Here is a 23,108-nt window from a genome sequence, read left to right on the forward strand (position 1 = left end):
AGTCAGAAGAAAATTTTATACTCAAAAGGCGAAAGAAAAAGCAAAGTAACATTTTATAAGAATCTGTATTAATCCTGCCACTGATGCTTCTACACTTGTTTACGAGCACCAAGATGTGTTTCACTGTTGCAATGTTTCTCTCCAAAAGGGAGAATTCTCATCGAAAATACATAGAGCAATGCTTCCGAGCTGTCAGGATTGCAGAAAGAATCAGAAGTTGGAAATTAGTAACTTCCCATCAAATGTCCTAAATTGGAAAGAAACAATAATAGATGCGAGAAATATGGACCAGAGGCTCAACGGCCACCCTCAGTTCAGGAAACTTTCTCTGTAGCTACAAGTAAATCAACTGCCATCTCTCTGAGCCTTCATTTCTTCATCTGAGACAAGGGATGTTTGTCCTATGATCTGGGATGCCTCTTCTAAGAAACTAAGCTCCCAGAAGAAGACAATTTTCCTTGAAATCACGTGCAATAATATATAATGTACATAAATGTCATTGCTGTTATTGAGTTAAAAGGTCAAACACAAAGTAAGCAATTCTAAGCACTATAGAGATGTTATCTAATGAATATATCCCTATAAGTGATTTAAAAACTATGTTTTTCTGAAAAGGATAATGTAGCCTCATTGGGACACAACTAGGTTCTTCCGTACAATAGCGATGCATTTCCTGCAATACAACATTGTGGGAAGAGAAGGCAGAATAAGGCCCAGTGCCTACCTTCTCGGTACTTGAGCAGAATGTCCCACAGGCTATGCCGGGAGCAAGGGTCCACCCCACTGGTGGGCTCGTCCAGAACCACGGTCCTCGACATGCCCAGGAAAGCAATGCCAATGGACAGCTTCCTCTTCAGGCCTCCAGACAGCTCTCGAGTCTGTTTGTGCTGATGCTGAGTTAAGTCCACATCCTGAAGAGTTCTGAAATTAGAAGAAAGCATCACTCTTCTCCCTGAACACCTTAAACCGTTGCTTCTAATTTCACTCCAGAAATAATGACTAACAGTGACTGAAATCATTATAAAACACAAATATATCACAGAGGCGTGGATGCTACACACATATGTGAGTCTCACCACAGCAGCATGGACTTTCTTCAGGTTCAGATGGAATCACACCAAGGGACTAACCGTGATGCACACCAGCAATCTCTGTCCAGAATTGTGCTTGGAAATACTTGCATTGTCTCCTCTCTGGAGAAGCATGTCTCTCATTTCACTCATACCTCCTGCCAGGGAGGGCCCTGCATCCCGCTACAAGGTATGGAGTATAGTGGAATGGCTGATGCACCAGTGTAGTCAGAAGATGCAAGGCAGGCCCAGCTCTACTGTTCATCAGAGAAGCCCTTCACTCCCTGGCCCACTGTCCACTAAATCTGGATCACCCAACCTTCCTGATTAACGCAGATGTTCCAATGAAATGCCATGTGCAAAGTATAAATTATCATTTGCTATTCACGTAAGAACAAGTCTCCTGTTCTGTTGCAGGGATCTTTTGGTCTTGGGAGTTCCAGATCTCAGACACCCAGTGCAAAGCCTTTCCCATGTGAAACTTTACCCCCCTTCCAGGGATCCACTCTCTTTTCTCATAAATAACTTCCCTCACCACTGTGCCCCTGTTAACTCTGCAGGAATACTTACTGCCCTCATCACCTACTTATCATCTTACTCATTGTTAGAGACCCAGTTTAAACAATGCCTTCCGGAAACCTTCCCTTGACGGCTCAAACCAAAGTGGAGTCTCTCCCCTGAGCTGCAGGCATGTTTCTACCTTCCTGATAGCCAGCAGCTAAAGTCATGGTGCCATTCTGCAACCAGAGAGAAGGCTAGACAGTCAGAGGAGGATTTGACAGGTTCCAGACAGTTGAGCTTCAAGAATAGTTGGGGCCTGGAACATTCCAGAATCCCAAGCAAAGAATTGGGTGAATCCCATTGTCTGCCTGATGACTAAGTAAGTATTTCATGCAAATACTTCCCATCCTGACCTAGAAAGAGTTCAAGCCCACTTCTTAGGGTTTAGTGTTCACTCTGTGCACTTAATGTTTCATTCAAATCTTATAGTGCATATTCTGCTGGTTAAATCTCAACCTAAATTTATAGTAGTAATTTATGCTCCTGTTTTTCAGGTGTTCCCAGTGTGGACAACACCCTATTGAAAAGAGGAAGACAAATGTTTTCATTTCACCTGGTAACTGTCTAGCCCTGCAATCTCCCAACACATTCTCAGCTGCGAGATTCCAATCTAGTAGAGGAGGTCCATCTATTAAGCCAAACTTAGCACATTAACCAGAGATCAGTCAGCAGAGAAGACAAATAGACAAGAAAAAAAGTCAGTAAGATGTCAGATGTTCTCAAATGTGCATGTTCTGGTTACCTTTTTATGTTCAACCTCAAACCCCTCCTTCTTCATTTCTTTCATTGGCACTACTTGGGATGTCTATGGTATCCTCTTGGGTGGCCCCATGCTGCTGCCTCATTGTGCACCCTAACTAAGCTGGAAGCCTACCTCCTCTTCATATACCTGGCATTGAACTTCAGGAATACTTTTGGCCCCCTGCCACTTTGTCCCCACCTGTGCAGTCCTTCACAGAACCTCCACTACACAGGTGTCAAACAAGATGTAAGCAAAAGGAACCAACCATGCTTCTACAATCAAATTTACGCAAAGAAGCTGGGGCCTGCTCTCTATTATATCTTATGCAACTAGTTAGCATTAAACTGACCAATCTGGTTCACTCTGTATTTTTACTTCTGTTTTTAGTGGAGGCCTGTTTTTCTGATGCACTTTGAACTTCAATATACAAACACGTTTTATGGACAATTTTGCTCCCCATCGTGTGTGTGTGTGTGTGTGTGTGTGTGTGTGTGTGTGTGTTTTAAAATTCCTGAAACCAAGAGTGGTAGGTGATAATGATAGGGTGGAGGGAGTGAGGATGAGCCTGTTTCATTCGTGTGTGTTTTATAAATTCTTGCAAGATAGCACAAATGGTCTATAACATCATAGGTGCTGGTTGCATATTGGATATAAGGGTAGGGGTATCAAAGAGCAACAAAGCACAGGTCCTTCTGTAGGAAATCAGAGTTGTCTAGAGAAATCATGTGTATATATCCAATTAGGACACAATGAGATAAATGTTACAGGTGAAGTATAAGCAACGTGCTATGGGAAGCTCACAGGAGATGGTGAGTCATTGGTCTTGGAGAGGTCCAACTTAAAGTAGAACTTTCTATCACATCACAACACTGCAGAATCTATAATTCTGAAGAATATCATTCATTCATTTCATAAATGCTTTCCCACAGAGGAAATCCCAGTCACTTTGTTTTATTTTTTAAATGTTAGCTCCAAGCTTGGATAATCATATTTAACATTTATTAGACATGTATCATACACTAGGTACTATTCTAAGTGCTTTGTGTGTATAAATTACTATAATCCACATAACCTCCAAATGAGGGTCTTCTCATCATTAGTACCACATTGTATTTGGAAAACCCAAGAGAGAGATAGTATATGTTGTCAAAAGCTTTCTAAGTGGAAGAGCTGCATTCAACCACTAGCACTCTGAAGCCAGAATACACACTGGCATCCACCAGGTCCCTGTGACACGCATCATATGCACCTGTTAAGTGTCTCACTCCCCACATGGACTGGAGCTTTCCCAAGAACAAGCCCCTTTGTCTTAGTATGTCTGTTTTCCCAGAACCAGGCTTGGAGGCTGAAGATAATTAGCACTGATGGCATTTTAATCAGTGGATTTAATATCCACTAAGGTCAATGGAAGTAAAACTCCTTGACTTATTTTGCACAGAATGACACATTCCTAGGACTCTAAGCCACTGAGGCATTGGCTGGGGTCAGCAAAACAATGTCTGAACACCCATCACTGCAGCAGGAAGAGAACCCCATTGCAAAGCGCAGTCATTTCCACTCTGCTGGTTTCTGGGCATTGTTCAGATGCTTACAGCAGACTTAAAAATTAAAGAAGACAGCAGTTTGTAAACACTGGCCAGAAGTTTTTAATCTGTTGAATTTTTTTTAAATTTTAAAGTTATTTAGAGGCTAGGGTTTTTCTAGTAGTTATTGATCTTATACATACCAAAAAGAAGCAAATAATTTTTGCAAAGTTACATTTCCAAATTCCTTCTCAAAAGGACAGGATAATCCTCTAATTGAGAACATTGCTAGGCAGCAGGGAAAGGAGGAAAAGATATTTTCTCCTATTAAGACCCAATCATGCACCAGAGAATGTATTTCAGATGCTGCTCTTTAATCATCCATTCATTTATTCAAGGAATGTTTACTGAACCCCTACAATGCCAGGCACCTGCCACCTGCTAGGGCTAGAGAAATAAATCGAATCTTATCCTTGATTCAAGAAATTCAAGGTCTAGTGGAAAAGACAGGCAAGAAATTATAATAAGAGTAGAAGTAAGTAGGGTAATGATAAAGTCCCAGGTGCTATAGGGATTCCCTCTGACTCCAGAGAAAGTGGCATATGAAATTAGTCAGATGGGTAGTGAGAGTAAGTGAAGTGGGAATGCTTGAACAGTATGTTCCAGGAAAAAAAAAAAAAAAAAAAAGAGGAAAGCACTTGCCAGGACTTGGGGGAGAAAGACTAGCATATGCAAGGAACAAAGAAATTCTGTCCTTGAAGTACAGGGAAAACCATACAACGATCTCAGATAAGACAGGAGAGAGAGGCTTGAGCCAGGACACACACTCATCATAAATCCTGTTCTATAACTGCTATTTCTTTCCTTCACTTGGTCTCCATGTGGGGCAGTTGACTCCTTTTGTCTCACTATGACCTTCCCCACCTCTACTCAAGCCCCCAGCCTTGAATCTCAGGTCATCTGAGCCTATCATCCACCGTTGGGTGGTGTTGTCACTGCTGTTGTCATCTACCCATCCCTGAATCTGCTCTTGTGCGCTGTCTCTTTCTTCAGCTCTACTCTTATCATTATTCTTAGAGATTTTATTAGTATTTGATGTAGCATCTCCTCCCTTCACTCCACCAATCCCATTTACTCACAACCAAGTAACATCGTAGACCTTGTAATTTCTAACAAACACAGCTTCTCCAGGCTCTCAATTCCATGCCTCCTCTTCTGACCAGCTAACTTTATAATCACTTCTGTGCATGCACTCTTTACCTTGAAAAACAATGAAGCTAATGGAAGCACTCACAGACTCAGCCCTTGGTCCTTCTATTGGAAGTGAGCCTGCTGTGCTCTCAGGAGAGACAACCCCTTGTCTCTTGTTTAAATCCCTTTCCCTGTCCCATACAGAATAGTGTTCCAGCAAGCCACTTTCTCTGTAGCTCAATCCAATTATTCATTCTCTACTGGGGCATTCTCATCTGTGTACAGATATGCTGCTGTGATTCCCGTCTTTGAATTCTTTGAATGGAAGAGGAGCACTTTTTCTCGTGACCTCACTTTTTCTTTTTGACACTATCATATTTCTTTGCTTTTTTTGCAGCAAAACTCCTAAGATGTGCTGCTGCCAATTTCTCTTCTTCCATTATCTCTTTAATTGACTCTAATAAGACCTTCATTCCCTTCATACTACTAAAATTGCCTTCTGGAGGTCACTAGAGCCCTCCACATACTAAATCCAAAGGCCATTTTTTTTTTTTTTTTTTTTTTTTTGAGACAGAGTCTCGCTTAGTCGCCCAGGCTGGAGTGCAGTGGCGCGATCTCGGCTCACTGCAAGCTCCGCCTCCCGGATTCACGCCATTCTCCTGCCTCAGCCTCCCGAGTAGCTGGGACTACAGGCGCCCGCCGCCTCGCCCGGCTAATTTTTTGCATTTTTAGTAGAGACGGGGTTTCACAGTGTTAGCCAGGATGGTCTCGATCTCCTGACCTTGTGATCCGCCCGCCTCGGCCTCCCAAAGTGCTGGGATTACAGGCGTGAGCCACCACGCCCGGCCCATTTTTTTAAGTCTTCATTTTACTTGACCCTCAACAGTATTTAAGGTCTGATCACACCCTCACCATTAGTGGACTTAGTTCACGTCTTTGTCTTCCGCCTTTGCTACTAGTTTCTCTTTCTTGCCTGCTCGGCTGGTTTCTCCCCATCTCTCCATACACTCCATGTTGGAGTGTCCAGGGATCAATATGCTTTGTCCCCTCTTCTACTCGTCCTTCACTTATGCCTTCTGTGATCTCATTACTATCAAACAACTGTGCCTCCAACCTGAGTTGCATGGTGAACTCCAGAACTCTAAGTGGTAACGTTAACTACATAACAATATCACACTGACTTAAAGGTCTGACAAGTTTCCTCTCTTGACTATGCTTATCTTCTCTAGGCCAAATTAAGGGCAAAACAGTAATGATCTGAATCTTGACACATGTTTACTCTAAAGATTCTAGCAGGGATGCTACCTCCCTTGAACTCGCATTTTAATGAAGCTACACATTAAGGAAACCAAGTGGTGATACAGGAGACTAATAGGGAGCATGTTGGATCTAAATCAGATGTTTGCAGTTTTCTCTTTCTCTAATTGAAGACTACTGTCCTAAAACATGATCTTATTCTGATTTCTTTTGTGCAAATTGGCTTTGTTGCTAGGTAACACGCTGTGCGCTGATAATCATTAAGGTTGCCTGGCACCCAAGTAAGATGAAGCAAATGTAGCATTGTTAGGTGTTTGATTTAAGCTCCCAATCTCAACACAATAGAGTTTACTGTGGTCTAGGGTAGATGCATCTTTTGAAATTACAATAGGTGACCTATGACTTGTTTTAAAACATCAGGTTGGATACAGACAATTTGCTATCTCGTAATATACAGTCTATAAGATACCTGGCTATTTCTCATTAAGTACCCACTCAAATTCAAGACAGGTTTGAATAGTACAAACTAAATATTTTCCCTGTACTTCCAAGTGTCCACTGTCATTAACATTATTACTATTTCCAGCCATTCTCTGAAGACAGCATGAGATGTGAACCAGCCACCTTCCAGTAGAGAATGCCCTCCAGTAGAGATTATGACAATAATGTGAATGTTGAGCAGGGGACAAAAGAAAAAAAAAGGATTTAAATAAAATGTGTAGTATCATCCATCACTTTAACAATGGACTTCTGTCCCTCAAGGACTTTTTCCATCAATTCAGGCTTAATTTGCCCATAGCCCTCACAGTGTCAGCATCCATCTAGAAGGAGATTTGGCTTTTTCTACACATGCACTTATAGTATACATGGTATCTAAACACAGCCACAAATTTCAACTTGAGATCATCTGCAGAAATACTGATCCCATCCAAGTATGGGAAAATAAAACTGTGTAATGCAGTGGTACATTTCTAGAGAACCAGTTTGTCACTTTCCAACGCTGCTCTCCACTAAAAGATTTTCAGGAGTAACATGAGCGTGATTTTCCCCAATGCCCTCCTTTAAGACCCTAGCCCCTAGGTAATATGTGCCTCTGCCATATTCTGGGTTTGTGATCTTGTTTTGTTTCATATCTCCAACAGAATGTCCATAATACTGCCTCACTTGGCCCCTCTAGGATCCAGTGTGTGTAATCTGACCTTACTCAGGTGAGATTCCTTTAAGAGAAATGCTCCAGAGGCAGGTTCCACAATGCACCAGGGATCCTTCATCCACACGTTCCCCACTGTGGGTTGCTAGTGACCCACCTGCCCTGCCTGCCAGGTTCTGAGAGTGCATTTTAAAGCTAATGCATTCACCAGCCCCGGGGAGAGCAACTGTTAACCAATCACCTTCACCTCTCAGACTCCTGGAATCCCCAACGGGTGTCCATACTCCCATTAGGGCATCAACGCTAGAAATGTGCTAGAGAATCTGTCCTCTCTCCGCCCGGTCGGTCTTGTCTTCCCAGAGGCCATGCCCACATGCTGCAGCATAGTGGCCAGCTTGAAGGAAAGGCAGCAGAAGGCACTCTGCATCTGAGAGTCCTGGGTCAGATCCTGGCTTCCCTCTACGAGCTGTCGGGCACCATCTCCCGGAGCCTCTGCCCTTCCTGTATCCCAGGGAAAAGACACTTGAATGAGACCACTCATGTAAGTTCCTGGCACATATCCACCATAGTGGCTGGCACAAGAAAAGGTATTAAACAAACGAAAGTCCTCATTTATAAAACATAGGTAGCCATTGCAGAGGTGAGACTGGAAGCAGAAGGCCCCTCTGGCCATCTGAGAGAGCCCACAGGGTGCTTCTTTCCCGCCCTGGCCCACGTGGCCCGCACAACATCCCAAGGACGCGGTGAGAAGGGATCTGGTCCTTGAAGGATCTCAGGATTTGGGCACACCAAGGAAACTGAGGTAGCAGTGGAGAGGAGGGTAATAAATAAGAAAAACCAGCATGGGCAGGAGCACAGGCTGGCAGTGCCCTGGTGGGAGCCTAGCACCACAACTGGCCTCAGCATCAGACACCTCCAGGCTCCGTAACTCACATCTCTAAGACAAACTCATCACTTTCCTCTCATCCACTTCTCAAATAGGCTCTCTCTATACACACAGCTAACCCTTGAACAATGCAGGGACTCGGAGCACCACACTGCACACAGTCAAAAATCTGTGTATAACTTCCAGCTCCCCCAAAGCTTACCTACTAATACTCTACTGTTGACTGGAGGCCTTACCAATAATGTAAACAGTCAATTGACACCTCTTTTGTATGTTATATGCATTACAAACTGTATGCTTACAATGAGGCAAGCTAGAGAAAAAAATGTTATTTAAAAAGGCATAAAGAACAGAAACTATATTTGCTATTGTCTAACTGAAAGTGGATCATCACAAAGGTCTTTATCCTTGTCATCTTCACATTGAGTAGGCTGAGGAGGAGGAGCAGGAAGGGGAGAGCTGGTCTTGCTATCTCAAAGGTGGGTGAGGCAGGTCAGGCAGAGGAGATGGAAAGGTAGCAGAAGAGGCAGGTACACTGAGTGTTACTTGTATTGAAAACATTTGAATATAAGTAAGATCTGCAGGGTTCAAATCTGTGTTGTTCAAGAGTCAACTGTATGTTGAAAAACACTATGCTTGCCTGAGCCAGACATCTGGGGATTCCCATGGACACCCCCTCCTCTCTTACTCCCCATTGGGTTTGCATCTCCCTTTCCTCCTCACCCTCCTGGACCTCTCTTGGCCTAATCTTTTCTTAATGCAGGAGCCCCCAGCTCTCCCCGCGACTTGGGCTCACTCCAGCCCACCTCATTCTCCACCTGCAACTGGAGAGAGTGTGTGACCTACCATTGGGTGGCCACTGTAACCAGGTGCTCAACACTCTCCAGAGGCCTCATGCCCATGGACAGCCTACAGAACAAAACCTAAAATCTTGCAAGGCTTAGGAAGCGTCTATAATGTTGTCCAGCTTCTCCAGCCTGTCCTGTGCCTGCAAGAAGGAGGCCGGTGGACCCGCTAAGCTGCACATGCTGTAACGTATTGCAGCCCACCCACTGCAGTCAACCCCAGGTCATCCTTACTCATCCTGTAGCCTGCTACTCAATCATTACCTCTGCTATGACCCCTCAGCATACAAGCAGGGGCAGCTGACTCCCTGCACCCACTTCACACACACCCCAGTAGAGCTTATTCAGCTTCACTGTTTGCACCTGAGGTTTCTTTCTGAACTCAAGGGGGTTGAGGGATAAAAGACAACAAATATGGTGCAGTATATACTGCTCGAGTGATGAGTGCACCAAAATCTCACAAATCACCACTAAAGAACTTACTCATGTAACCAAATACCACGTGTACCCCAATAACTTATGGAAAATATACAAAAATAACAATTGAAAAAAAATCCAGTTATTCAACTCAAAGAATGCTTAATATACTACAGTGAACCAAACAGACTATGTCCCTGTAGTCAAGGGGTTTGCTATCTGGTGGAAAGCAACAAAAGACAAATACACAGAGGCTGTCATGAAATGATAAATGTCTTAAATAAGAGCCAGAGAAATAGAGAGGACTCAGGAGGGTGAGCAGGAAGGTGTTCTGAACAGAATGCTCAGGAAGTCTGCTCTAAGATGGTGTCTGAGAAGAGCCAGGATGGCAGTGAGGCAGGGTGCACGCCGAGCCCATCACAGCACAATGCAGCAAAGGGCCTGTTCCGTGTGCTCAGGGAACCACCATAGGACCAGTGCAGCTGGCACCACACAATGAAGGATCAGGTAAACCAAGATAGACTGACAGGGCCTTATAAATTTATAGTCCAAAGGAGGAGGGTTTTGAGGTGGAAGGGGGCACTCATAATAAATCTGAGACAATAGACACAAGAATGTAAATTACACAATTGTAGGCCTCCATATCTTTAGATTATACCCCGAGTGATGTGAGTCCTTGAAGGGCAGTGGGCAGAGAAGGGCCAGGACCTGGGTACATTTCTAAGGAGCACTCCATGTGGAGTGGTGAAAGCAGGGGACATCAGGACACTAGACAATGGTCTGGGGAGAACAGCTGGGGGTTGGGTTTGGGGGCAAGCCAAGCTTTGCAAAAGTGAGCCAAAGGGGCTGGAGGAAAGGGGAGAAGAAGCCGACAGCAGGCAGGAAGGCCAGCTGCAGCCCTGGCATCTCTGCAGAGACATGATGCAGGGTGATCTGCAACAGCAGGGATGGAGAAGCAAGCAATGGCAGATGAAGAGGCCGAGCAAAAGGAAGGGTGGAATGGAGCATTCTCATTACAAATGTTTTGCTTGGTCTCTGGTCATATCGCCAAAGGCACATGGAATGTGTGACAACTTTAAAACTCATTCCTCTTTTTCTCAGTGTTCCAGGGCTAGAAACATCAAGGTAGAGCTCCACCATCCTGAAGCACGTAGTGGAAAAAGTGGTAAGGAAATAAGGTTACACCATACAAACTAACGACCAAACCCTGTGAGCTTTCACCTTAATTAAATGCAGATTGTAAATACTTATTTATAAATGTAAAGCTTGCAAAAATATTGTAAAATAACAATAATCTGTAAGAATTCATTACATTCACATTTTCTTCTTAGGAATGTGCAGTCTGTTACCAGTTATGCTTACACACTTGCCTCCAAGGGCCCCTTCCCCACACGCTCATGCCATGATTGAATTTCTGCTTTGCAAAGTCCATCCACTGGAATTGCTAAGAACGTGGCACTAGCTCCAGGAGGCCAGAGCCATACATCTTCCTGATGGGGCAGAGCCCAGCGCAGGACAGATGGCCTGCACACTTAACTACCACTGTTTGCTGAATCGATGACCCCAGCACTGGATTAACGTTCCCACCTCCAGCTCCTCTCCTTGACTTTCATTGCTCCACTTCCCCCTCCGATCCATACTGTAATCCATAGACATCACCCTCAAACACCACTTTGTTCTCTAATCAGGAACCTACTGTCTCTCCCTTTTACCTCTGATCTAAACTTCTATCAGTGTCCAATGAGACAGAACACAATGCCTCGCTTTTGCTTTGCTTCCCATCCTGGATACCCTACTTCCTTTCCACCTATCCCCATGTATTTCCACCTCTCCCCACATATTCTCAACTCTAAATCTTCCTTGTGCTATTCCACATTCATAGAGGGTTCAGCTCTCCATGCGGACCCACCAATATCCTACCCATTCTTCGTGGCCCTACCAGTACTTCTCTGCTCCCTGCCTTGTGCAACCACTTAGTCAGCATGACCTGATTCTTCTAAATTTGAATAGTCTTCAAATACAGGCCTTCCTGGCCCATGCACCACAGTGGCATGACCATAAACCAGGCTGTCACCACCTCTTGCCTACATTGGCCACTCTGTATTCAGTCTCTCCCATGGTACCTGCTATGATCTGGCAGGAGTGAGCTTCGAGATCTCAGGCTAATCACAATCCCCCACTCATGAACACCTACTTGCTCAATGAAGTTCAAACTCCTTAGCATGACTAACAAGGCTCTTTTTTTCTTAATCTTTGTGTGTGTGTGTGTGTGTATGTGTGTGTGTGTGTGTGTGTGACAGGAGGGAAGGAAGGAGTTGAGGAAGACCTAGGGATCAAAGAGAGAGAAGGCAGACTAATCAGTTTCTTGACAACCAGTTTTCCTGTTGCCTTTTAATTCTTTTCATTTCAGGACACCCCTAGGGACCTTTTGCTCTAGATACACAAAGTTTCCATCAACAGCCTCTGTGCTTACATGTGCTCATCTCTTCCCCACATCGAAGACAAATCAAATCAAATTCAATGCCTTCCCACAGAAGCCTTTTCTGACATTCTCAGTGTTGGTGGTTGTGTCATAATTCCATAGTTAACAACCATTTGCTAATTATTTCCTCTTATAAATGTAGACACAGATGATTTTTTAAGTGTCTCTTTCTAGTGTCTTCACTTCCTTACACAATGGGCAGAGGCAGGAGGAACAGAGACAACTGTTTACTAACTGATTGACTTGCTGATGCAGCTCCTTCTTCGTCAACTGTGGAGACTTTATGGAAGCAAAGAGCAGCAGATGTTCCCAGACGGTGAGGTTGTCCAACAGGATGTCCTGCTGCAGACACACACCCAGCTCCATTCTGACCCTCGACAGGTCTGTCTGTAGGTTCTTGCCATTGATGATGATGTTTCCAGAAGTGGGAGAGTAGAGCCCCGTCAACATGGATCTACCAGAGAAAATAAGACAGCATGGAGAATATGCATTGCTGATACTGTGAGCGTCAGCAATCCAGTCAGCTCCAGGATGGCGCATACATCCTGCCAAGAGCACTCACCCTCTGCTGTCCTGGTTTTTACACAATCAGTTAAAAGTCGTGAGGAGCTTGAGGGCACGTTGTCTGGTTGATCTTGAAAATATGAGTTTAACATAATGTTTATGCTACCATATGAAATACAAATGCTCCTTGACTTCTGATTGGGTGATGTCCCAATAAATCCATCAAAAGTTGAAAATATTGTAAGTCAAAATGTATTTACATGTAATCTACCTAACATCACAGCTTAGTCTGTCTAGCCTACCTTAAATGTGCCCAAAACATTTACATTAGCCTACAACTGGGCAAAATCAACTATCGCAAAGCATATTTTATAATAAGGTGTTGAATATCCCTTGCAATTTATTGAATATTGTACTGAAAGTAAAAAGCAGAATGGCTGTATGAGTCCTCAGACTATAGTTTCTACCTAGTGTGTATTACTTTCACACCATCATGACATCAAAATATCATTAAGTTGAACCATTGTAAGTCTGAATTGAGATCATAGAGCATCATAGTTGTATGGGACTTTAAGACGATAACATTCAACTTTTTACAGATGAGGAAACATGCTAAAGAAATGACATATATACCTAAATCCTCATCATTAAATATAAGCAAAACAGAGATGCAAAGGTAGGCCCCAACCATGGAGCCAGTCTTCCTTCCACTGCTCCCGGGATAGTCTGTGTGTGTTAAAACCACAAGAACTCAAGCAGCCGGCCACCACAAGCTCACACAACCAATTGCCTACTTCTGCTTCCTTGCTTCAGGAAGTTTATTATTTAAGTTTTAAATTGGTTCCTTATTTCTGAAAAGTTAAACATGCCCCTACCACAGGACCTAGCAAATCCGCTCCTTAGTATTCACACATGAGAAATTAAATATGTGCCGACACAAAGCTGTATGCACAAATGTTCACAGCAGCTGTGTTCGCAATCACTGACAAAGAGAAACAACCTCAATTGCAACCCATAGATGAAAACATAAAGAAACTGAATTGCCTCCATACAGTGGATACCACTCAGTTGTCCCAAGGAGCAGGCTGCTGGCCCACCACCACCATGCCTGGGTCCCCAAAACAGTCCGCTGAGTACAAGAAGCCAGACATGATCCCATTTACAAGAAATTCTAGAATAAGTAACCTAGTTTTTAGTGACAAAGAGCAGATCAGTGGTCACTTGAAAGCCGGGGTCAAAGTAGAGCACAGGAAACCTTGGAGCAGCATAGAAAAGTTCTGCATTTGTGGTGCTTATTCCAGCACTAACCAAATGTGTCAAAACTCATCAAACTGTACACATCAGCAGATACTGTTTACTGCACAAAAATTAAACCTCAATGAACTTAAAACTCTTTGCTACATTATTTTCAAACCTATCTGGGGGAGACTATAAAATAGTTTATACACATTCCCTAGAAGTCTCAAAGATGGTTGTTTTAAATAGTGAAGATCCAGTCTTTGACTGATCTCTCAGCCTTTCATCTAAGAATGGCCGGGTGGAGGCAGCCACTTAGGATGACTCAAAACGTACTACAAATGTACACTAAAAGCAACACAGTCATTGAACCTTAAATCATCGAGAAGCTCCAAATGTAATTCTCATCATTCTGCTAAACAAGCAGCTCAGGTTTTCCTTGTAAGAAATGTGTCTTAGTAAAAGCAGGGTGAGAGGAGCTGTCTGGCTGAGTCATTATTGGTGTAACTTGTGGTTTCCCAATTTTCAAACACTAAAAAAAACACTCAGACTCATTTCCAAGTCCATTTCTGTATCCGAGGAACGAATAAAAACTGTCCATTTTCTTTCTTTCTATTTTTTCAATATGAGATTTCTGAAGTTTCATGTGTTATTGTTCTACCTTTCTTATTAAGTTTGAGGCAAAGCCCTTCTCATTGTTTTAACTAATCACATGCTACATATTTAGTGAGAAAAAGAACAAAAGAGAAAGTGATTTGTTCAAAAGAGATATTTCATAATTTTAGCAGTTGAACCTTAAACCTTCACTTCCACAGCCAGCCCAAGGCTGTGAGTGTTTGAATTCCTTGTTTCTCTGGGAGGACATGATGTGATTCTTTAATCAAATCTAAAGCCATTGGATCCTAAGCCAAACATCCACCTTTAACGAGAAAAGAACCACACAAAAACCAGAATATGAAAAAGAAAAATAATCAGGTGTCTAAAAAAAATTGCAAATACCACTGTGATATTCCTCTTCCTACAGATATGCAAGCAAGATGATACTTAATGGGACAAATGCTGAAAGTGCCAAAGGACTTGCAAAGACTAAAGTACAACATGGTAAATTATTTGTAGAAAATACAAGAATTAAGGCTTTTAAAAAGCTCTCCACCTCACCCCTTTGACAGGGCCCCAGGCCTACAGTGCACCTGTGCGGTTGAGGACACAGGGCCTCTCTCACACGGGCACTCATGAGTGGCTCTGTCTTTCACCTGTGTCTCTAAACTCTGTACTGAGACTCAAAATTCTTAAAAAAGGAAAAAAAATCAAACCACCTGTCTCACAGGAAAACTGAAATTTTAAGAATCAAATGCCCAATGTTTGATAAGGGTAAAATGGGACCCACATGATAGTGGTTTTCCCGGCACCATTTGTCCCCAGCAGGGCGGTGATTTGGTCCCTGTAGAAGGTGAGGCTGAGGTCTTGGACTGCAGCCTTGTGGCCCTCATATTCCTTGGTCACAGACACCAAGGTGACTCCCGGGGGACTTCCTTCAAGCTCTCCTTCCCTGTTTTGCTGTGATGACCCTGTGAGAGAGATGAAAATTCATTGTGAAAAGACTTCAAAAGCCCTGAAGATCATGCTCATATTTATTAATTCAGTGTTCTGCTTTGAAATTGAATTCCAGCTCTGTGAAGCATACAAATCAACTCAAAAATCTTTCTTTAGCAAGAACAAGAAGCAGACTACATAATGGCAAACATTAAGTGATATCACTGATTACAAAGTTTTGAACCCTTACGATAACCATTTCGTAAAAAAAAAAAATAAAAATAAAAACACACACATGTATTTTGGTTTAAGTAGAGAAAAAACAACAGGCAGATTAGTTACACATAAAATATTCATGAGAAATAGTCTCCTGAGGAGGTGAGAATGGATAGGTGCTTGTCGATGTGTTCCACATTTTCTAAAAGATTCATAATTCAGAAAAATATTTAGATTGTTTAGAGTACAATGTTGACTTGTAATCTAAACCCACCATGATGGGAGCTTGTTTATCTCTGAGTGATGCATCTCTGTTTCCATGGAGATAGCCTATGAATTCATCCTTTGGCAGAGGTGCCCTGTGCCTGCACCTGCAGGAATAGGCCATGACTCTGGAGTGCAGAGGCACAGGCACAGTCCTGCCCCTATCTCCTGAGAACCACAATCCCTATTTGTAAGGGACAGCGATATTCTCCCTCACACAGGAACACTGAATATACCAGCATGGGTGAGAACACTTAAAAATTTTAAAGTGCTTTACATAGGGTAGCTGCCCATCTTTGCTTTTATTTCTTATACGTATTCATTTTGGGACTAACACTTCAATTTTACTAAATTGTAATATGCACACAAATGCACATAATGCACACAGGGAAGGACGCTAAATAATAAATAATAGGAACTCCCTGGGGTTCCTGGATTTCACAGAACAATCACTGTCAGGGCATACTGCCTCACATCTGTGCCTTGTAGCTGTTTCCCAGCCCAAGACAGCCTAAATATAAGTCTTTCTACGAATCAGCACACACTTGCAAAGGCTGGACCAGAAAAACAATAAAAACAAAAATCAAAATGGATCAGAGGAAAAATACATGCATCTAATAATTCTACTCCTTACAAACCTTTACTGTCAAAGTTCTCATGGAAGAAGAACACACTGGAACTTAGAGAATATTGCCTTTTTTCAACCAAGACACCCACACTCTTCCAATATGAGGCAGTAAAGGGGAAATACCATGGTTTCCGTAGACCAAATGTTCCTGAAAGAGGAGACAATTAAAATTAGTTTAATTTTTTTATTTAGATGAAGGTACTGTATTAGAATATCTTAAGTAATTAATATAAAATGTCATTCCATGTTAGTATTTTTAATATATGTCCCATATACAAAAAAGTGATATCCCAAGGCACAGCTATTAGCTTTGCAGTGGAGCCCTAACTCTCCCTTCTCAGTCTGATCCACGGCCATGTGTTAAAAGCCCCTCTCATCCACTTCCCCCAAGACATCTGTAGAGTAGGAGTTCAATAAATGCTTTTTGGATAATTGCTGAATATTCCCAGAGTAAAGTGCCACCTTGTCCCGCACTGCCCTTCTATTTTGTCATTGTTCTTCTTTTGCCTACCTTTGATGTTTGCAAGAATTCCTAAACAAGGGGAAGAGCATGAGTTAAGTGCATGAGGGGATTAATCAATTGAAATGTCCACAAAGAAGAATAATTCATAATGCTAACATTTCCATATGAAACATATTATCATTCTTCAAAAGTATTCTCCAAATTCATTTCAGCCCATTTAACATTCACTTTGCCCTCATTACATGCTGAAATGAGAAGGGATTTCATTATTAACACTTTCCAATTTTCTTTTAACACATCCATTCTAGTTTAAGTTTGATGAATGCAACTTACCTAAAGGCCTAAATTCTACAACTGATTAGAATTAAAAAGGCCTATAGAAAGACTATTATAGCACTTTGATCATCAAGCAGAAGAGAGATATGCAAGCCCTTGCACTTTCTAATCAAAAAATAGAAAGAGATGTTCAGGCACTCAAAGGAGAGCACATGTATCCATTACCTTTTGAAAGTAAAGGGAAGGTTTGCAAAATTTTTCACCCATTCTATAGAATGGGAGAAATGTCTGTTTACTCTGTCAATAGTTTCCTTTGCTGTGCAAAAGCTCTTCAGTTTAGTTAGATCTCATTTGTCAATTTTTGCTTTTCTTGCAATTGCTTTTGGCATCTTTGTCATGAAATCTTTGTCTGTGACTATGTCCTGAATGGTGTTGACTAGGTTGTCTTCCAGTGTTTTTATAGTTTTGAGTTTTACATGGTATTGACTAGGTTGTCTTCCAGGGTTTTTATAGTTTTGAGTTTTACATTTAAGTCTTTAATCCGTCTTGAATTAATTTTTGTATATGGAAATAAGGAAGGTGTTCAGTTTCAATTTTCTGCATATATCTAGCCAGTTATCCTCACACCATTTATTAAATAGAAAATCCTTTCCCCATTGCTTGTTTTTTTAGGTTTGTTGAAGATCACGTAGTTGTAGGTGTGTGTTCTTATTTCTAGGTTCTCTATTCTGTTCTGTTAGTCTGTGTGTCTGTTCTTGTACCAGAACCATGCTGTTTTGGTTACTGTAGCCCTGTAGTATAGTTTGAAGTCAGGTAGTGTGATGTCTCCAGCTTTGTTCTTTTCACTCAGGATTGTCTTGGCTATTCAGGCTCATTTTTGGTTCCATGTGAATTTTAAAACATTTTTTTCTAGTTCTGTGAAGAATATCAATGGTAGTTTAACGAGAATAGCATTGAATCTACAAACTGCTTTTGGCAGTATGGTCATTTTAATGATATTCATTCTTCCCATCCATGAGCATGAAATGTTTTTCCATTTGTTCTTGTCATCTCTGATTTCTTTGAGCAGTGGTTTGTAGTTCTCCTTGTAGAGACCTTTCACCTCCCTTGTTAGCTGTATTCCCAGGCATTTTGTGTGTGTATGGTAATTGTGGATGGAAGTTTGTTATTGATTTAACTCTGGGCTTGACTGTTGTTGCTGTATAGGAATGCTTAACTATGCATCTGACAAAGGTCTAATATCCAACATCTATAAGGAACTTAGATAAATTAAGCAAAAAACAAACACCCCATTAGAAAGTGGGCAAAGGACATAAAGAGACACTTCTCAAAAGAAGACATACATAGGGCCAACAATCATATGGAAAAACCTCAACATCAATGATCATTAGAGAAATGCAAATCAAAACCACTGAGATACCATCACACACCAGTCAGAAAGGCTGCTATTAAAAGGTCAAAAATTTTTTTTTTTTTTTTTGAGACAGAGTCTCGCTCTGTAGCCCAGGCTAGAGTGCAGTGGCCGGATCTCAGCTCACTGCAAGCTCCGCCTCCCGGGTTCACGCCATTCTCCGGCCTCAGCCTCCCGAGTAGCTGGGACTACAGGCGCCCGCCACCTCGCCCGGCTAGTTTTTTGTATTTCTTAGTAGAGACGGGGTTTCACCGTGTTAGCCAGGATGGTCTCGATCTCCTGACCTCGTGATCCACCCGTCTCGGCCTCCCAAAGTGCTGGGATTACAGGCTTGAGCCACCGCGCCCGGCCAAAAGGTCAAAAATTAACAGACGCTACTGAGGTTGTGAATAAAAAGGAATGCTTATACACTGTTGGTGGGAGTGTAAATTAGTTCAACTATTGTGGAAGACAGGTGGTGGTTCCTCAAAGACCTAAAGATAAAAATACCATTTGACCCAGCAATCCTATTACTGAGTATATATCCAAAGGAATATATATCATTTTATTATAAAGACACATGCACACACATGTTCTTTGTGGCACTATTCATAATAGCAAAGACATGGAATCAACCTAAATGCCCATCGATGATAGACTGGATAAAGAAAATGTGGTACATATACACCATGGACTACTATGCAGCCATAAATAGGAATGAGATCATGTCCTTTGCAGGGACATGAACGAAGCTGGAGGCCATTATCCTTAGCAAGCTAACATCCTTAGCAAAGGAACAGAAAACCAAATACTGCATGTTCTCACTTATAAGCGGGAGCTGAATGATGAGAACACATGAGGGGGAACAACATGCCCTGGGGCCTTTTGGAGGGTGAAGGGTGAGAGAAGGTAGAGGATGAGAAAAAATAACTGATGGGTACTAGGCTTAATACGTGGGTCACAAAATGATCTGTACAACAAACCCCCATGACACCATTTACCTATGTAACAAACCTGCACATGTACCCCTGCACTTAAAAGTTACAAAAAAATAAATAAATAAAGTGAAGAGAAGTTGTTGAGCTGGTGTCAGGAGTAGCACTGTTGTTTGTGGGCTGAGTTGTGTTTCCCCAGGTTTCACAGGTTGAAGTTCTAACCCCCTGTACTTCAAAATGTGACTGTATTTGGAGACACGGTCTTCAAAGAGGTAATTAAGGCAAGATGAAGTCACAAGGGCGAGGACTAATCCAATGTGAGTGCTGTCCTCATGAATGAAAATTTGGACGCAGATACACAGGAACAACACAAGGAGATGATGCCATCTGCAAGCCAAGGAGAGGCCTTGGGAAAAACCAGCCCATACACATACCCACATACTCAGGCCTACACCTTGATCTCAGACTTCTGGCCTCCAGGATTGTGAGACAATACATTCCTGTTGTTTGAGCCACCCAGTCTGTGGTACTTCGCTGTTGCAGGCTGAGAAAATTAATGCAGGCAGGCGTCCTCCAGGAACCTTGCAAAGCAATAACCATCCCTCTGTAGGAAGAGGATGAGTAGCAGCTGGATAATCAGGTCATATCACAGCCAGCATTCCACTCACTCTGTTCCAGGCACTGTCCAGGGTATCTGGTTGTATTAATTCACACAGTCCTGTGACCACCAACATGTCAGGTACAATTATCACCTCTACCTTCCCAATAAGAAAAGGAGGAACAGAAAGGCTTGCCCAGTGATGCACAGCTGGTGGCTCCCGAAGCTACACACTGGTTAGCCTCTCCTCTAGCATCTCCTGCCTGTCTGAATACGCAAGTGCAGCCATGAGGATGCTTTGGGTTGCCTTTTACAACAAGAAAGAAGCACAGTTTCTTATAGCACCAATTACACAATAAGCCCCTGTTGATACATACATGAACAATGAGTGTGTGGAAATCAAAGGAGATAGAAAGCGAGCAAACACATCAGGAAGATTATTCTCACAAAGCTGCAGGTCTTGGGCTGAGAGGCCTCCCAGGCAACCACACTCAGTCGCAGCTTAAGTGGGCACCACCCTTAGCAAGGACAGTAGGCAATGGGATCCGGATGCCTTTAACTGTTTATATATTTGAATTTGTAATTAAAATTCCTGGACTCTAGATGACACAATGAAAAAGTGGGAAATTACATCTGAACATAGAAAAAGCAAAAATTATTTAAACTTGCAAAGTAAGAGAAAGGTGCAGGAAGTTATTACTTTCATTTGATGAAATATTGAGCAGCCATTAACAGTACTTTCAAAGATGTGGATAAATGCTTATGACAAAAATATTTTTTAAAAACATAGAGGGAAATTTACATATATAGTATGAACCCAACTAGGTACAGAAAACTGTCTGGAAAAAGCCTGGGAAATGTAAGTTATGGTTAGTGAAATCAGAGATAATTGAATTTTTTTTTCTGCTTCCTCAAAAATTTTTCCTGTTTCTCCATAAAATTTTCAAACATTTTACAATAAACACATATCCATCTGATGTATTACAGCTCAAGTTTTCAGAACCATAGGGGAGAAAAGAATATTTCACACATGCACATTCTAAAGGTGAAATAAGGCACAATTTGCCTGTTCCAAATGAAGTCATTGAACACCTTCACATTGTGAGTGTACGCAAGGAAATCCTGAAGCAAGCCTCAGCTCTGCTTCACTTCAATACAAGTGGAAGTTGTACAAAGATAAATATGATTTCAAACTTTGGGCCATGACTAAAAGCGAGGATCACCATACATGTGTGTGTGTGACACACACATACCCACATACACACGCACACACACAGGCATTCACACACATGAGTACACGTGTACACAAGCACGTATTCATGCAGCACATGCACACATGTACACACACACAAGCGTGCACACATAGGCAACTGCAACAATGTCAGGAGTCACCAGTTTCTTGCAATGGAGCTAAGTCATTACTCTTTATTAGTTGTGTCCTTGTTTTCTCACTTGAGTCTTTGGGAAATGACACCTTACTGCAGCCCTGACTTACTGTGGGAGATGCTTTGCTGAGAAATGAATAACTAAGCATTTTGTACAGAGGTAGGAGGACAGACTCTGGCTCATCTCCCAGGGCTCACAGTTCCAGTTGTCAGCCCAAGAATGAGCAGGACAGGTGAGGCCTCAGCACAGTGACGAAGGAACACAGCAGAAGTCCCCTAGATCTGGAACATCGTATCCCTTGCCCTTCTGTTCTCCGGTTTACACCTTCCTGTTCCAGGGAGATGTCAGTCATCAAACAGAAATCAACTAGTCACACCCTCTAGTGGTATGAGGGACACACAGATGAATCAGGCAGAGACTGCACCTTCTTAGGACCTTCATTCTAGTACAGATGACCAAAAAAAAAAAAAAAAAAAAATCATTGAGAGAAAAACGCGAGACAATATTGTCATTGTAGGGTTTCCACCCATGCAAAACAAAAGCAGGCCCTTCAACCCAAGAAAAAGGAGCGAGAATGAAAAGACAGAGATGCTGGGAGGGATGCTAGATTCAGAAAATACAAACACCGGATGTCCAATTAATTTTGAAATTCAGACAAACAACAAGTAATGTTTTAGTATGAATATGTCCCCCAGATTATTTGTAGTTTATCTGAAATTTGAATTCATCTGGGTGCCCTGTATTTTATCTGGCTACCCTGTGTGGGTGTGCTGGGTACACTGGAGACTGCCCCCCAACTCCCCATCAGCACACGGGAATAGAGAGAGAGAGAGGCATGAATCTGCAGCAGAGCAGGTTCAGGTGGCCTGGGAGCCAATGAGGATATTAGTTATTCTCTAGACATTTTGGAGGTGGGGAAGACTGTCATGCAGGGGAAGGACATGGTCCACTTGGTCTATTTTTTACAAAGATAACTTTGTGTCAACACGGAGGTAGGATGCAGAGGTGAGGTGCTGGGGTTGGGGATACCTAGAGGAATGGGAAGGAGTTACAAGGGCACTGTAACTCACTGTAAGTCCAGATCAGGCACAGTGAGGCCTGATCTAAGGTAATGGCTTCAGGGATGGGAAGTAGAAACAAACTACGAAAGACATTCCAGAGTTAGGAAAAAATAAATTAGAAATAAATTGAATATTAAGGTTTGCTTTGCTAATTAAACCATCTCAACCGTAATCCGTCTGGACTTTTAAAACCTCCTAATTAATCTACTAATCTAACTAAAGCAGAGAGCAGCCAAATGCAAGTTGGCATGGAGGCCGTTCAGCTCTTTGGCTTGCCTCTGCAATCGGCTTTTGCTTATAAATCCAAACTTGGTTTATGTGCACACTCTAGAAGCACATACAACCTGCTCACATTACCAGATGTAATTGGGCACATTACTATGTGCAAAGGCCCTCCATTTACACCAAGCTTTTCTCCTCAAGGGGAACTGCCTGCTGGCTTATGCAGGCCAGGAAACTAATTCGCATTGCCCCGCAAAACTGACAGTGATAAA

The 23,108-nt window shown here is 42.4% G+C and overlaps 1 protein-coding gene across 1 annotated transcript in view; it reads right to left on the bottom strand.

Annotated features, from left to right (window-relative positions):
• Nucleotides 1-23,108, bottom strand: part of ABCA13 (ATP binding cassette subfamily A member 13) — a 513,939-nt gene that overhangs the window by 264,279 nt on the left and 226,552 nt on the right. The window contains exons 36-39 of the mRNA XM_077997982.1: nucleotides 16,516-16,653; nucleotides 15,252-15,432; nucleotides 12,360-12,578; nucleotides 725-921 (exon numbers count right to left, since the gene is read on the bottom strand). Coding sequence (XP_077854108.1) covers nucleotides 725-921; nucleotides 12,360-12,578; nucleotides 15,252-15,432; nucleotides 16,516-16,653 — 735 coding nt within the window. The remainder of the gene's footprint in view (nucleotides 1-724; nucleotides 922-12,359; nucleotides 12,579-15,251; nucleotides 15,433-16,515; nucleotides 16,654-23,108) is intronic.

Source organism: Macaca mulatta, chromosome 3 (genome assembly GCF_049350105.2).
Source record: "Macaca mulatta isolate MMU2019108-1 chromosome 3, T2T-MMU8v2.0, whole genome shotgun sequence".
Classification (NCBI taxonomy): Eukaryota; Metazoa; Chordata; class Mammalia; order Primates; family Cercopithecidae; genus Macaca; species Macaca mulatta.